Genomic DNA, 15,285 nt, shown 5'->3' on the forward strand with positions numbered 1-15,285 from the left:
GTTATTGAATGAATGAACAAATGATCCCATAACAGTTCATCCCCAATGAAGCCATTGTAAGAAGTAAGACAGGGAATCAATAGACAGATCTGGAACCTGGCAAGCAGACCATATGGACATCCATAACCCCAAGATGGCTGCTGGAAGACCCTCCCCAAGATTCTACCACTCAGAAGAAGACTTCCTCTGGAAGCCAGGAGAAGCCCTGGATATTCCCCAAGGACTTTATCATTGGGCTCTCATGGGAGACTGATGGGAGAAATAAGCAATCAAAAAGGTAAACAGCTGGAACTCCTCCCCTGCCATTAGCAAAGGGGTGGGATAATCAATGGTTCAAAAAGGCAGGCACCAGGCCTGAGCTCTTCCTCTCTCGTGCATTCTCGCACCTGTGGACTCCTGTCCTGCCCTCTGCTCACTGCTCTCTTCGTTTTTCCTCTGCCATGTGGCCATGCAAGTAAAACTTGGGCATTTATAACCTATAATGGGGAATTGTAGTCTGTAAATCAGCCCTCTTTATCACTTTTCAGCCTCTTCCTCTCTACCTGGGACCCCTGATCTGTGATTTTCTCCCATTTCTCATCCCTCCCTACCTGAATAAATTACTGGCCTAACTCACCCAACGTGCTCTTGAAATTAATTTCTGTAGCATAGTCAAGAACCTAGTCAAAATCCGGTAATATCACCATCACCAAAGAAATTGCCTTCTCAGGTTGCATTTCTTTTTCAGTTTTTCCATAAAGGCCACATTTGGAATTGATTTTAACAATTTCACCTGAACAAAAATGTTACAGCTGACATACAATAACTTCTAATACCAACTGCAATGCAATTAACTTACTACCTGAAGTTAAGTCAATAACTTCTAATACCAACTGCAATGCAATTAACTAACTACCTGAAGTTAAGTCAGATCCATAGGTTAGAAGCACAGTCTCCACAAGACTGACCTCACTTCAGATACCATGTTTAAGCTGGGGAGGCCCCAGGGCCACCCACATTTCTGACCAACAGGCTACAAATTCAGCAATTCTCATTACTCCCTAAGGTTCACCAATTCTCTAGAACATCTCACAGAACTCACTGAAACCACCGTACCTACAATTCTAGTTCTATCATAGCAAAACAAAACAGAATTGCCAAAAGAAGAGATGCATGGGACAAGGTCCATAAAATCAGGACATATCTCACCCTGACATTTCCGTGTGTATGACCCATCAGGGAAGCTCACCTGAGCATCAGTGTCCATAGGTTTATTGGGTTTCATCACACAGGCGTGTTTGATTGATTCAACTCAATCTCTAGCTCCCCCTCCTCTCCCAGGACCTTGGGCTGGTAACAAGATCCTTAATGCTCCAAACCCCTAACCACACATTGGTCTTTCTGGTGTGGACAGCGCCAACCTCAAGGTTGCAGGTGTGACTGGCTCTCCCTGAGTCATCTCATTAGCATAAACTTTCAGGTGTGATCTGGAGGGCAGTCCACCTTGAACAACAAAGATCATCTGACCCCAGGAAATTCCAAGAATGTAAAGGTTATTTAGGAGCCTGGAGTCAGTGAAATTCTCTGTTATCCAAAAAGAAATGGGTTACTTGGCATGATTTGCCCAGGGTGTGTATGGAATGACTTTGGACAAGGAGAAGAGGAGCTTGCATCTGTCTCTTGCAGTCAAAAGAAAGACGTCCCTGAATATAAATTTTTTTTTTCATTTTGAAAAAAAAATATTCAGGGTGTTGCAGTTACCTGGTCTTCCTTGACTTGTAACGTGAATGAAATGTTACTTTATAAAATATAAGGCAACTGCAGCCACTCTGAAATGTTACATGTCCAAACCATACAGTATTGCAGAAATCTTTCCTGTTTGCCAATTGCTTTTGCAGTTGTGTAAGTATTAGTAGCAATTTATAAAAGAAATACACTTAAGCAAACTTTCCCTCTATTCTAGTATTTCAAATCTCTTTACCATAGGACTTTGGTTTTACACCCTGGTCATTGGAATCATCCGTGACCCTGTTTCAATGTACAGGTGACCAGGCTTCAACACCAGAGGTTCTGTTTCAGTGGATCTGAGGGGGTGCCTGGATATCAGAATTTTATAAAAAGCTCTAAAGATAAGTCTTCTGGTGCAGAGCCAGGATTGAGAATAACTGCTATTGGACAAGTGGTCCACAAAGTGGGGTGCCTAGACCAGGAGCAGCAGCATCTTCTGAAAATTTGTTAGAAGTCCTAGTTCTCAGGGCCCACCACAGACCTACCGCGTCTCAGATGCTGGGGTCAGGGGGTGGGGAAAAAATCTTCCAGGTGATTCTGATGCACTCAAGTTTGAGAACCCCTGCTGTTGGGAGTTAAATTTACTCCGTGTAATATAATTAGGACTTGGTTAATTTACTGTGACTTGGAGCCTCGATATGTCAACAAACATTAACCTAAAGTGTGTGTATGCAAAATTTTCTACTCCCGCTCCCTTCCTCCCCCTGCTTTTTTTCCACTACATTTTTTTTTCTCCAAAGTGAGAACTAGAAGTATCCTGGTCCACCAACACTCTCGAAAATCTTCATTTATCTTTGAAATTGTAACCCGATTGCTAAACAACAAAGTTGACCATTAAAAAGGTGAAATAGCATTTAGAGTTCATAATAGAATTCTCAGTCCCCTCCCCGTAAAAGAAAAAAAAATCCTAAGTATCCTAAAATATATTCTTAGGCTAATAGTTTTGTCACTGGATAATATCTTTCAGACAGAAAGACTGGGAAAGAGAAATCATGGCATTTATATATGACTGCCTTTCCTTTCTACTTTTAGAGGGGAAACTCAGTGTGTTTGGTTCCAGAACAAGCAGCCCAGGCAGCTGTGGGCCCCTTCCTCTTTCTTCTCATTGCTAGGGACGAGCAGGAGGAAGGCTGGGGAAGCTGACAATCTTTCACTCCCAGCATGGAGGAGAGACAGGGTCATTGAGACAGAGGTAGAGGAAAATGGCTGTAGTTTTCTACTTTCTCTTCCAGCCAGTGACAAACAGCTATGGCTTTTTAAATCTATCCCTTCACTTCATTTGCAATGGAAAAACATTCCACAAAAAGAAGGCTCTGCTTTTGGACATACTTGTTTCAGGAAAAAAAAAAAAAAAAATCAGTGTGAAGAGGCTTGATTTTGAGGAAATGTAATCTCTTATTTTTCTTTGTTAAATATTTATGTAGTTTTGCAAAATACATGCTATGGTAAAATAAGTGAAAAATATTTACACATGCACGCATTGTATGCTTTCAAATCATCAAAGCATCGCAAATAATCCTGAACATGGGAAACAAGTAGATTTGGCAAAAACAGATGGCCCTTTGCGTTTCTTACATTAGAAACTTTATTTTGTAAACACATTTCACTTTCTAGAGTCTTGCCTCACTTAGGGTCAGATCTCCAATGTAATTTGGGGAGCCGTCATTCCTGAAGGTCCTCAACACTTGGTTTCCTCTAAGAATTAGCCATATCCGCTTGATCTTCAAGTGACCAAAAGTGCTCCAGTGAAATGAATCTAGTTTTCAGTGCTTCTTTTAACTGGCTCTGAAACTCTTCAATAACTGCCAGCAAAGAGTATCAAATCTGACCTGAACTAACGTTGCCTCATTAGTCTGAGGATTGGAGCCAACAGGCTAAACCAGTCACCCAGAGTCTGCCCGCCTCTTCACCTGCATGCTTTAGAAGACAAAAGTGAGTTCTATTGGGAGGGGCAAGGGTGTTTTCTGCAGTTTTATTGAAGAAGTTAATTATTTCCCAGTACTTCCTCTCCAGTGGTATTTTCCACCTACCCCACCTTGAAATCCTAGAGCCATTTCTACAAGGTACATTACTCCACTTCATTAAGTAACAGTTCCTGCTAGCTAAAAGCATCAAAAAATAATAGCAGCAAGCAATAGTTTTACTTGCGTTTCCTAACTCCAGTCTGTGCATACATGTGAACTTTCCATATTAAAACGTGGCCATCAAGGGGAAGGGTGAGTCTGTTTTAAAATTTTGTGACCTTCTCAAAATCCAAGGATAGGGGAAGAAGTTGGAGAAGAAATCCCTGATCGATCACTAAATATGTGGATGTGTTTTACCTTTCGCATTGGCCTGCTTGTCTGCCAGCCTGCCTGCCTTTTATAAACCATTACATGTTCTGTGCTGTGGATATGCCTTTATGCAAAGTAAGACAAAGTACCAGTTCCTAAAGAGCTGACAGTGGAGTCAGGAGGGAGGGTGCAAATGCAAAACAGTAACTAATTATGAAAGCGGGACGCAATAAGGGATAGAATAAAGCTTTATGCGTGGAGCTAAGGGAGCACAGGGACAGCAAGGCCCGGTGGGTCCCAACGGAGGGGAGGTTTGAGGCAGCAGCACCAAGTATTGGGTAGATTCCAGGCTCCAACATGTACAACAGGAAGATGGGAAAAGCAAGACTCAAAATGGTATGGCTTAAGCAATGTAATATGTATTCCAGTTCCGGGCACATGGTTTCACTTATTATTTAAAGGAACAGCTGACATTTGAGTTGAGCTTTGAAGGATGAAACAATTTTTAAAAAGGGAGAGGGGTATTTCAGGCTGAGGGAACAGCATGGAGACAGAGACTTGACAGTTTGAGGTTTGGGAGTGAGGTGGGGAGTGAAGAGCAGGCAAGTCGTGCCAGGAGAGACAAAGCAGGAGACTGACAGTTAAGTTAGAGACCAAGTACCCTCACTTTTCATCACATTCGGAGGAGTCCGGAGGAAATGAAGAAAAGGTGGTTATTCTACCTCCCCTCTCAGACACGTCACCACCTTCTCTCTGGTCCACAAGACCTGGCCAAAATTACTAAAGGAGCGTAAGGAAAACTCCATCTTACAACAAACAAGAACGTCTTTGCAGTGGCCCAGTGTCCTAATTAACTGACTGTGAGACAGTCCATCACTTTGACTCGCCCAGACCCATCTCCTGCCAGCGCCACCTCCTCTTCCAGGGAGCCCCAACACTGTTACCTCGCTGTGTCCTATATCCCCCCAGCCCCCTGTGGCTGTGCCATGTAAACGTCCACCAGCAGCAGCGGCACCACAATCCCCACTGCCGACAGCCCTGGCACGGCCAAGGACAGTGGGGTATGCGCGTGCAAAGAAAATGGGCCGGAACATGGCTGCATACCGTCCTGCTGGAGGAATTTCAAAGGGTGCCTGGTAGGTACACCGCAGGCGATCGATAAATAGCGATTAAATTGAGTTATAATTAAGAGCTCTTGATTAAAATATACCCTTTCACTGATTGTTGTATGAATCTTCACAGATCAAATTTCTCTATAAAGAAGGTTAAAAACTTCCAGGAGCAACTGGAGTGTCATCAGTTACAAGTCTAAATGTTTAAAAACGTTCTACCACGGCCCTCACTACAAGTGTAGTATTATTTTAAAAATAATAACATGTGTTTTAATTTCCTGGCTGCTGAAACAAATCATAAAAAATGGATTGGCTTGACAGGAAATTTATCTCAGAGTTTTGAGGCTAGGAAAAGTCCAAAACTGAGGCATCAGCAAGGCAGTGCTTTTCTCCCAAAGACGGTGGCGTTCTGGGGCTGGCGGCGGGCGATCCTGGGTCCTTGGCTTTCCCACCACACACCAACGCATGCGGCAGTGTCTGCTTTCTCTTCCAGTTTGTTGACTTCAGCTTCAGGCTGCTCCCGGTGGCTTTTCCTCCATGCCCAATTTTCTTTGCCTGTAAAACATCAGTCCTATTGGATCAAGGCCCACCCCTCATTCAGTTTGGACACACCTAAACTAAGGTCCTATTTGCAAATGAGTTCACACCCTCAGGACCAGGGTTTGGGACCAGAACGTGCCTTTTTGTGGGGGACGCGATTCAACCCTCAACAATATGTGATTTTCCTGATGACAAAGGTCATACATACACATTAAAATAAAATTTGTAAAATACCAAACTCCTTCCCATTCAAAATCCCCAGAGAAGCAGTAGCCCAAATCACCCATTGTGTTGATTTTCTATGGCTGCTGTAACAAATAACAACCATCTCAGCGGCTCAAACAGCACAGATATAGTATCTTACAGTTCAGGAGGTCAGAAGCCTGACCCCAGTCTCTCTGAGCTAATGTGAAGGTACCAGCAGGGCTACAGTCCTTTCTGGATGCTCTAGGGAGAATCTGTTTCCTTGCCTTTTCCAGCCTCCTGTGGCTGCCTACTTTCCTTGGGTTGTGGATTCTTTCTTCATCTTCAAAACCAGCAATATCACATCTCTCTGCTCATTCCTCTGTAGTCCTAGCTCACCCTAACTCTCTTCTTCTGCCTTTTTTTTTTTTTTGGTGCCAATTGCCTTTTATTTATTTTTTAAAAGATTTATTTATTTATTCCCCCACCCATTGTTTTAGCTCGCTGATTATTCTCTGGTCTATTTGTTGTGTGTCCTCTGTGTCTCCTCATCTTCTTCTTCTACTTTTTTAGGCGGCATGGGGAACTGAACCTGGGACCTCCCATGTGGTAGGCAGGTGCCCAACAGCTTGAGCAACATCCTTTTCCACTTTTAATGATTAGAGTGGGCCTACCCACATAATCTAGGATAATCTATCTGCTAGCCAGCATCTGCAACTTTATATATATCTTATTTATTTATTTATTTATTTATTTATTTATTTATCTCCCCTCCCCCCCCAGTTGTCTGCTCTGTGTCCATTTGCTGTTTCTTTTTGTTGTGTCATCTTGTTGTGTCAGATCTCCGTGTGTGTGGCGCCATTCTCGGGCAGGCTGCACTTTTCTTTCGCACTGGGTGGCTCTTCTTATGGGGCTTACTCCTTACTTGTGTGGCTCCCCTACTCAGGGGACACCCCTGTGTGGCAGGGCACTCCTTGCGTGCATCAGCACAGTGCATGGGCCAGCTCCACACGGGTCAAGGAGGCCTGGGGTTTGAACCATGGACCTGCCATGTGGTAGGTGGACGCCCTATCCATTGGGCCAAGTCCACTTCCCAGCATCTGCAACTTTAATTCCTCTTTGCCATGCAATGTATTGTAACATATGCACATGTTCTGGGGATTAGGATGTGGGCATCTTCTGTCCTTATTCTGTCAGAATCCTTGTACTCAGAAATAGTCACTGTAAACATTTCATGATATAACTTTCTAATCTTTTTAAAGTTCACATATATGCAGATATGTAATATACATAATGTGTGCTAATGTGCGCATGGGGAATGGATTTTTCTGAATAGCTGTATACCAGGGGGTTGTGCTTTACTTTTAGCTCAGCTAATAATTCACAAAACTACTGTGCATAAGTGAAGACTGCATCATCAGTAAAGATGCACCTGCCCATTCCCTTTTTCCATTCAGAGCCTGAAGAACTGGTGTGAATATATTAGTGTTTATTGGCTCCTGAGTTGACCAAATTTGGCAAGAAAGTTAAAAAACCTCCCTTCTAGGAAGAATCAGTAGCGAAGCCCTGGTAAAACAACTCCGTGGTGATTATGCTTCAGTACCCTGAGTTCTGTAAAAAAGAAGAGGACCTGTTTATACATATATTCAAATAATTTGTATGTGACCAGGCAATATTTCCTTCCTCCTATGGTGTTCTGAGATTACATTTAGGAGAATAGCGTACTCAACATCAGATATTTTTTTCTCCTGGCAGGTCACTCATGAGTCATCATTAAAGATTTTTATAGGATTGTCCTCACAAATCATTCTCTAGATAGGGAATTGAAAGCAGTATAGCAATTCATGCTTGGAAGAAATTTCAAAATGGAATATCTGTTTAAGGAATCAAGTAAAATCAAGAAAACCATTTGGAGTTTACTTTGGGTAAGGTTGATTATAACTGCAAAGGCTATGCTGTTTATAGAGTGCCTTTCCTCTAAATTACTAAATTTAGAGAAATCACTACATTCCATTAAATCACTAAATTACTATGTGCTCTCTTAAAAGACAGGTAGGAGGAGACATTTTGGTAAGTTTAACTTATTTGGTGATAAGGGAAAAGGATCTTTCATCCCAACTTTTCCTGTCTTTCATTCCCCATTTTTCTTGTCATTTTAGATTCAAAATTCTAAACTTGTGAAAGGATTAGCAGCAAATAAGGCCAAAGATAGGGCAAGGAATAAGTGAAATCACTCACTCCCAAGTGCAGGTCTATTTTCAAAGGCAAAATCCCATGAGATTTTTTTTTTTCCTTTTTTTCTTTGAGGTATAGGGGCCGGGAATTAAACCCTGTGGGAAGCCGGCACTCAACCACTGAGCTACATCTGCTTCCCTGAGTTGGTTTTTTCGTTTGTTTTGCTTGTTTGTTTTTTTCAGAAGGTAATGGGAACCGAACCTTGGACCTTCCATGCAGGAGGCAGGAGCTCAACTGCTTGAGCCACATCTGCTCCCTCGTGGAAATTTTAATTCATGTTATCTGGGGCAGTGGGGGGGGGGGAGCCTCCCTTTTCCCTGACATCTAGATAAAAGGAAATCAATTCCCTAATGCCAAGGCCTGAGACTGATTTCTATAAATTCCCTAGGCAATTTACATTCTCAAAGTCACCTCTGGCTCCAAAGGTTTGCTTTCTCAGTTTATGGATTATTTCAGTGTCTTACATGTTTTGCTTCTCTTCAACAATGCATTGGCTCAGGTGTCACATTTAGGCACTTTTCCAGTTTACACACACACCTAGAAGGTGGTTTACGTGCCAAGTGAACTTTACTGAAGGTTTGGGAGGGAAATGAAAGTGGCGACTTCACCAAAGGAATTTTCACCCACTGCTCTACCTCCATTGGAACCCCAGTTTCACGTCCTCTCCTCCACTCCTCACCCCTTCTTCCTCTTCAGAGCAAAACAAATTCCTCCCCTTCTGCCTCACAGACCTGGCCAGCCATTTCTTTCCTTGCCTCAGCCCCTTCCCACCGTCCTCAAGTGCTCACCTACTCCAAATGGCTTCATTTCCCCAGACACAGTTCCTTTCTGAGAAGAATTCTGGTGCCAGCTGTTCAGATAATAAAAATTTCAACGCCATATAATTTATTTTGAAACTTCAGTGTTTTCAGCCATAAGAAGATAAGCATTTTATTTTCTTCAACAAATATTTATTGTGTGGTTTTTTGTTTTTTGTTTTTTTTTGTATGAGGCATAATCGCCAGAGCTGGGAGCATGGTAGGGAATCAGACAAGATCTTGGCCCCTCCTGGAGCTCTCAGCCTCGTGGAAGAGACATATTTTAAACAAATAACAATGCGAATAATTTATTACAACGGTGGTAAATGCCCCAAAGGAAAATTTCAAGATTTTATGACTACTAACTGGAAGGGCATATCAGTAGTGGGAAGAGGAGAGGGGTAAGGAGATGCTACCTTGATGACATTTCATTTCCCAGGACTATAAAGTCTGATTTACTTCTAGGCCAATGTTCTTCACTCTGTAAAGGCTGCCTCTCAAGAGACAACTAGATTAGGAAGGACAACATTTGTTGAGTTTCTGCCCTGAACTAATTAATTAATCCAACAAACATTTGTTGAACTTCTGGGTGCCCAGCACTGTGGGTGAAGTTTTAAGTCCCTCAAATATTAGCTCTTCAATAATGTAGCACATCTGACCAAATATCATTAGACCAGTATTTTTGATTTGGGGACTATAGCAGTAGATTTAAATTCTTTGTCATCTTGATCTTTCTGAATTCCCTTGTTAACTTCAGTGGATTCCTCTGACTTTTAAATGTCATGTCTTGCTTTACAACAGTAGATTGCTGCTTTGTATGCTTGCAAACACTTAATGTTTTTTTCTTTCCAGTTGTCATTATTTCTTTGTGGAATGGTTTTGTCACTATTGTACAAAATAGCGCGGATGTCCTAGATTTGCCTACGACCCGCATCCATAACAATTTTAAACTATGTAGAAGATAGGTACTAAACTAATTATATTAAAGGAAAAATGTGACTAAAAAGCTATTTTTAAAGCTAGGCAGTTTTAACACTTTTGGATACAGTAGCCATAGAGACTTCCTTCATTAGGCCAAGGTGTTGGCAATTATATGTCCTTGGTACCTGCCTTCAGGAAAGAACAGTTTTGTACAACACAGGTATTGCGATGTTATCAACATTTTCAAGGACACCTTGCTTTCTTGGTATTTTTGCTTTTTTAAAAAAGCAAAACCACTGGCCACTAATAGAGCAGACATATGCTTTAGCTCATATAATTCTAATGATGAATTCTGATTTTAGTGGAGTATGAATTACTCATAGCAATGAAGTTCTATTATACTATAGTTTACTTTAAGCAATCACATTTATGGGAAAAAAAATACCTAGCCACAGAAATACCATAACCTTTGTTCATCTCAGAACTTTACAGTAATCACTGACATTTGTTTAATGTTTTTAGGGGTTATTAAGTGCTTTCACACACATGGATAAAATCTTTCCAAAGATTTTTATATTCCATACAATTAAAACAAGCAATAGTCACAGAGAAGCACTGGGAAGCTGGGGACAGAACATAAACTACTCAACCCGGATGACAGATGCAGTGTAACTCACCATGCCATCAGGGACGGGAAAGCATTTCTTTTCTTTTTTTTTCCATTTGTGGCTACTAATCCATACAAAATCAATCAAAGTCTAAAATAATTCAGAAGGGTACTTTAATTTCATGTAATGTCAAAGGAGTAGGGACAAAGGGGGGACAGTTAAAAAAAAGAAAAGGGAAAGATAGACAAGAGAAGAAATGGCAAATGGGTAAATAAAGAAGTGGGACGGGAAAGTTAGGCAGTGGAGGAAGAGAGGAGAGAGAAACCATAGAAATGGGAGAAGCACAGGCCTCTGCATGTAGGATGCTACATTCTTATCACTACTTTTGAAAGTGCTAACTGAAGACCTTTGAGGTTTCTTATACCACTTTGAATAGGATTCCAACAGAAACCCACAGTAGGGAAAATTTATTCCCTGGAACAGTATTTATCAAACTGAGTTTTTGAACTGCATATTCTCAGGGAAACTGTATCCTTGGATCAGATGTAATGGTTTCTATATGATGATAATCTTCTAAAATTTTAATATAAGCATATGCTAAACCACCAGGATACTACCAAGTAATTTCAGTGTCAGTGTCTGCTTCTGTATTCACTATTGGGTAGACCTAAAATAGCACTGGGTTGCTGTTAATTCTCATGCACGCGTGATAAAAAAGTAGTCATTAACTTACATGATGCATTTATTTATTTGTTTTTTTAAAAACATTTATTTATTTCTCTCCCCTTCCCCCCCTCCCCAATTGTCTGCTTTCTGTGTCCACTTGCTGTGTGTTCTTTTGTGTCCACTTGTATTCTTCTCAGCGGCGCCAGGGATCTGTGTTTCTTTTTGTTGCGTCATCTTGCTGCATCAGCTCTCCGTGTGTGCGGCGCCAACTCCTGGGCTGCCTGCACTTTCTTTCACATTGGGTGGCTCTCTTTACAGGGTGCATTCCTTGTGCATGGGGCTCCCCTACATGGGGGACACCCCTGCGTGGCAGGGCATTCCTTGCGCGCAACAGCACTGCATGTGGGCCAGCTCACCACATGGGTCAGGAGGCCCTGGGTTTGAGCCCTGGACCTCCCATGTGCTAGGCAGACGCTCTATCCATTGAGCCAAATTTGCTTCCCTACATGATGCATTTGTGCCAAATAAAGTCCAAATGATTCCACTGTGTGGTTGTAAGAAGGAAGGTTTTGATACTTGAATAGAGAAAAGTTGTGGGTGAATGTGGCCATCCTAGGGACAAGACCCACTTAGAAAGTAGGGGTACGAGGAACCCAACACCACCTGTGCCATAGACATGGGTACCAGAGGCTCATAGCAGGTGGCAATTTAGTTTCAGCAAAAGAACATATTCTGTCACCTTAATGTTGTGCACTTAAATTTCATTCATTTTGTAATTTTATTTTGAATTTATAATTGTATTAGAGCTATAAGCATAGGAAGTTTGTAACTTTTTAAGTTTGTAAATATTTAAGTAATAATATAATAACCACAAATGAGGGCAAGTCTAGGAGGATTTTTATATTTTAAAAGGAGTGTGTTCATTACTTGAATTTGACAAACACTGCTCTAAGTTGCAGTGGATGATCAATACTACCTGAGTGGCTAAATAATATCAAACTATAGACCAATAATATCAAACTAGAAAGTTCTGTGAAAATCGAATCATGTTTTTCTATTGAGTCTTATTACTACTTCATAGATGTTTTGTATTCATCCCCAATCACTCTTTCTGAGGACAATGGATTTTAATATCTTTGCTTTAACTTTTTTCTATCTTCCACTGGTTCTGAAAACAAATTGTTAGTAATAAAAAGTATTAACCATTTAAAATGTCCATTCATTCTTTTTTTTTTCTTTTTAGCTTTTGCTTTTTAATTGGGTGAAAGACTTTATAACTACATAGTTTTGTACATGTGTACACTTGATGTGTACTTTATATCAACAGGTATAGCAATATGAATTTAATGAAATCCATTGTTCTTTCAGGCCAACTTTGATTAAGTATCGCTGCTTCTGGTTTAAGGATTCCTTTCACCAGTCTGCACTGAACAGATTCGCTGAAAGTTTATTTTTTATTAGAGAAGTTGTAGGCTTAGAGAAAACTCATGCATAAAGTATGGAGTTCTCATATACTACCTTATAATTAACACCTTGCTTTAGTATGGTACATTTATTACAATTCATGAAAGACATTTATAATTGCATATTAACTTCAGTCCATTATTTACAATAGGGTTTACTCTTTGTGTTGTACTGTCCTATTGTCCAATCATTCTTTCAATAAATATTTATTGAATGGGTATTATTACCAGGAGAAAATTATATATATATATATAGCGTATATTACAATAGATAGATAGATAGATAGATAGATAGATAGATAGATAGATGATCCATAGATATAGATATACAGATATGTAAGACATGGTTCTTAGCCTTGAGAAGCTCAAAATCTAACAGAGGAAATAAATGTGAAAACATAGCTACAGAGCAATGGTAATAATTGCTATAATAGATTCATGAACTGTGGCAAGGAAGAGAGAGAAACTAACTTTGCCTGGAGGAGGACAAAAAGAAATTCTCTTGTATTACAACTTATCATTACTCTGTTTAATAAATTAGAGTTTTCACATTCCAGAGTAAGAGGAGAACATTGTGTAAGGGTTTTAATGTTTAGCTCATTAAGCAAACAGGCCTGCAACAATGTTAAGAGCATGATACAAGATGCTACACACAATAACAATTGCATACTGAACTTAGCAAGTATTGAAACTACCCCATTATACAAGCATTCTTTAATTTCATTGTATGAGAGCACATGTAAATAGTATGTAGTAAATAGTATGAGGCATTATATGTATGCATCATTTCATCCACATTGCATTTGGAAAACTACGTACCTACCATATGCAAGGTACTGTTTAGACACTAATAAGTAAACAAAGATTAATAAAGCATCACTCCTGCCTCAAGGAGATTATAACCTAGTACAGGAGATAAATATACTCAAAGACTATAACCCAGAGCAGTTTGTGTGATTAATCCTGATAGGTGTACATCCAAAAAGGGCTATGAGAACAGTTACCTCTACTTGGTGGGGTGGGGGGTGGTGGGTGAGGAGGTGGGTCAGGGAAAAGACCAGAGAGGAGATAGAATTTGATTGGGTCTTGAATAATGAACACAGATAAAATAAGAAAACATTTCTGCAAACTTTACTTCCAAAGTCCCAGAGACATGAAAGAGCTGGCCTAATCAAAGAGCAAAGAGCTGTCCCATGTCACTCATGGGGGAAGTATTGGAAGTTGAGGCTGGAAAGGAAGTGTGGGGTCAAAATGAAATAGGCCTCCTGGGTTGTATGAAGGTGTTTGGGCTTAAGTCATTTTGGCCAGTGGTTTTCAATCTCTTGGGGTTGAAATTTCAGCAGGACAATTGAAAGGATTAAAGGTCTGGAAACACCAAACAAACCAGCAGCAATTACAGCACGATCCATAGTGCAGTGTTGTCTTGGTCTCACAGTGTCTATAAAAGCACTCTTACTTAAAAGCACTATTCACTTGGTTGACCTTCAGCACCATGTTTCTGTTGGAGCAGAACCATTTTCTCTGGGCCAGAGGAATGTTCTCACACGTTCCATTAAGTCTCAGATAGCTCCCTCGCCATAGACTTGTGGTCACTCTCAGCCTCTTTCTCACCTCTTACTTGTAGCAAGTTGTACTCTATTTAACACCCCACAGGTTGTTCAGATCAGCATTCTGTTTGATAGAAGTTGCTCTTTAAAGTTTTAAACACTGACAAAAATGAGTTTTACATGTGGCTAAAATCTGGAGGTATGTTTGCCAAGCATGGAAGGTGTAGGTAAAAAGTAGTTTCTTACCCGGCAAAAACCACTGCTGTAGGCAATAGAAAGTCTAGAGGGACTCTTTTTTCCCCCCTTCTTAAAAAAGATTTATTTATCTGTGTCCATTTGCTGTGCGTATTTCTGTGTCTGCCTGTCTTCTTTATAAGCAGCACCAGAAATCAATCCTGGGACCTTCCACAGTGGGAGAGAGGTGCTCAATCTCTTGCGCCACCTCAGCTCCCTGGTGTGCTGTGCCTCTTATTGTCTCTCCTCTGGGTCTCTTTTTGTTGAACCATCTTGCTGTGCCAGCACTCTGCTGGGGCCAGCTCTCTGCATGGGCCAGCTTGCCCTCACCAGGAGGCCCCAGAAATAGAACTTTGGACCTCCCATGTGGGAGATGGGAGCCCAAGCGCTTGAGCCACATCTACTTCCCTAGACAGACTTTTAAGCAGGTGGTTCCTATGATGTAAGGGGTGATGTGGGCAGATGAATCAAGCCACAGTGTGTCAAACAGGTTGGAAGAAGGGAGGCTGATAGCCAGGAGACCACTTAAGGACAGAATTAGGAAGAGAACTCGGATTTCCGTAGAAAATGGAGATTAAAGGTCACTTTGTTAAGAAAGTATGGTATCTTGGAAATTGAGTAGATGGGGAATGTGTGTCATGAAATGGAGTAAAAAATGGATCGGACATTTTAGGCCTGGGTGAACAGAAGAATGTTGGTGCTATTAACAGAAGCAGAATAGTCAGGAATAACAGCTCTTTGGGATTATGTCAGAAGTGTGGCTCAAAGGTAATTGGGTTTTAAATTATAGTTATAAATTTGCCAAAGTTAGTGATGTCTTTTAGAATATTTTATAGTTCAAAAAAAAAAAAAACTCAGGGAAAGTGAAAATAACCTCAGGTAGCACTTCAGCGTGTTTTGGTTATTTACTCTCAGTATTTCCTCTCTAATTCCCCTAAA

At 40.8% G+C, this 15,285-nt stretch overlaps 1 protein-coding gene across 1 annotated transcript in view; it reads right to left on the reverse strand.

Moving 5' to 3' along the window:
* Window positions 1-5,369: 5,369 nt before the first annotated feature.
* CPA6 (carboxypeptidase A6) overlaps window positions 5,370-15,285 on the reverse strand; it is a 402,022-nt gene continuing 392,106 nt past the window's right edge. Inside the window, exon 11 of the mRNA XM_058275619.1 lies at window positions 5,370-5,707. Within this exon, the coding sequence (XP_058131602.1) occupies window positions 5,523-5,707 (185 nt within the window). The 3' untranslated portion in view covers window positions 5,370-5,522. The remainder of the gene's footprint in view (window positions 5,708-15,285) is intronic.

Source organism: Dasypus novemcinctus, chromosome 14 (genome assembly GCF_030445035.2).
Source record: "Dasypus novemcinctus isolate mDasNov1 chromosome 14, mDasNov1.1.hap2, whole genome shotgun sequence".
In the NCBI taxonomy this organism is placed as follows: Eukaryota; Metazoa; Chordata; class Mammalia; order Cingulata; family Dasypodidae; genus Dasypus; species Dasypus novemcinctus.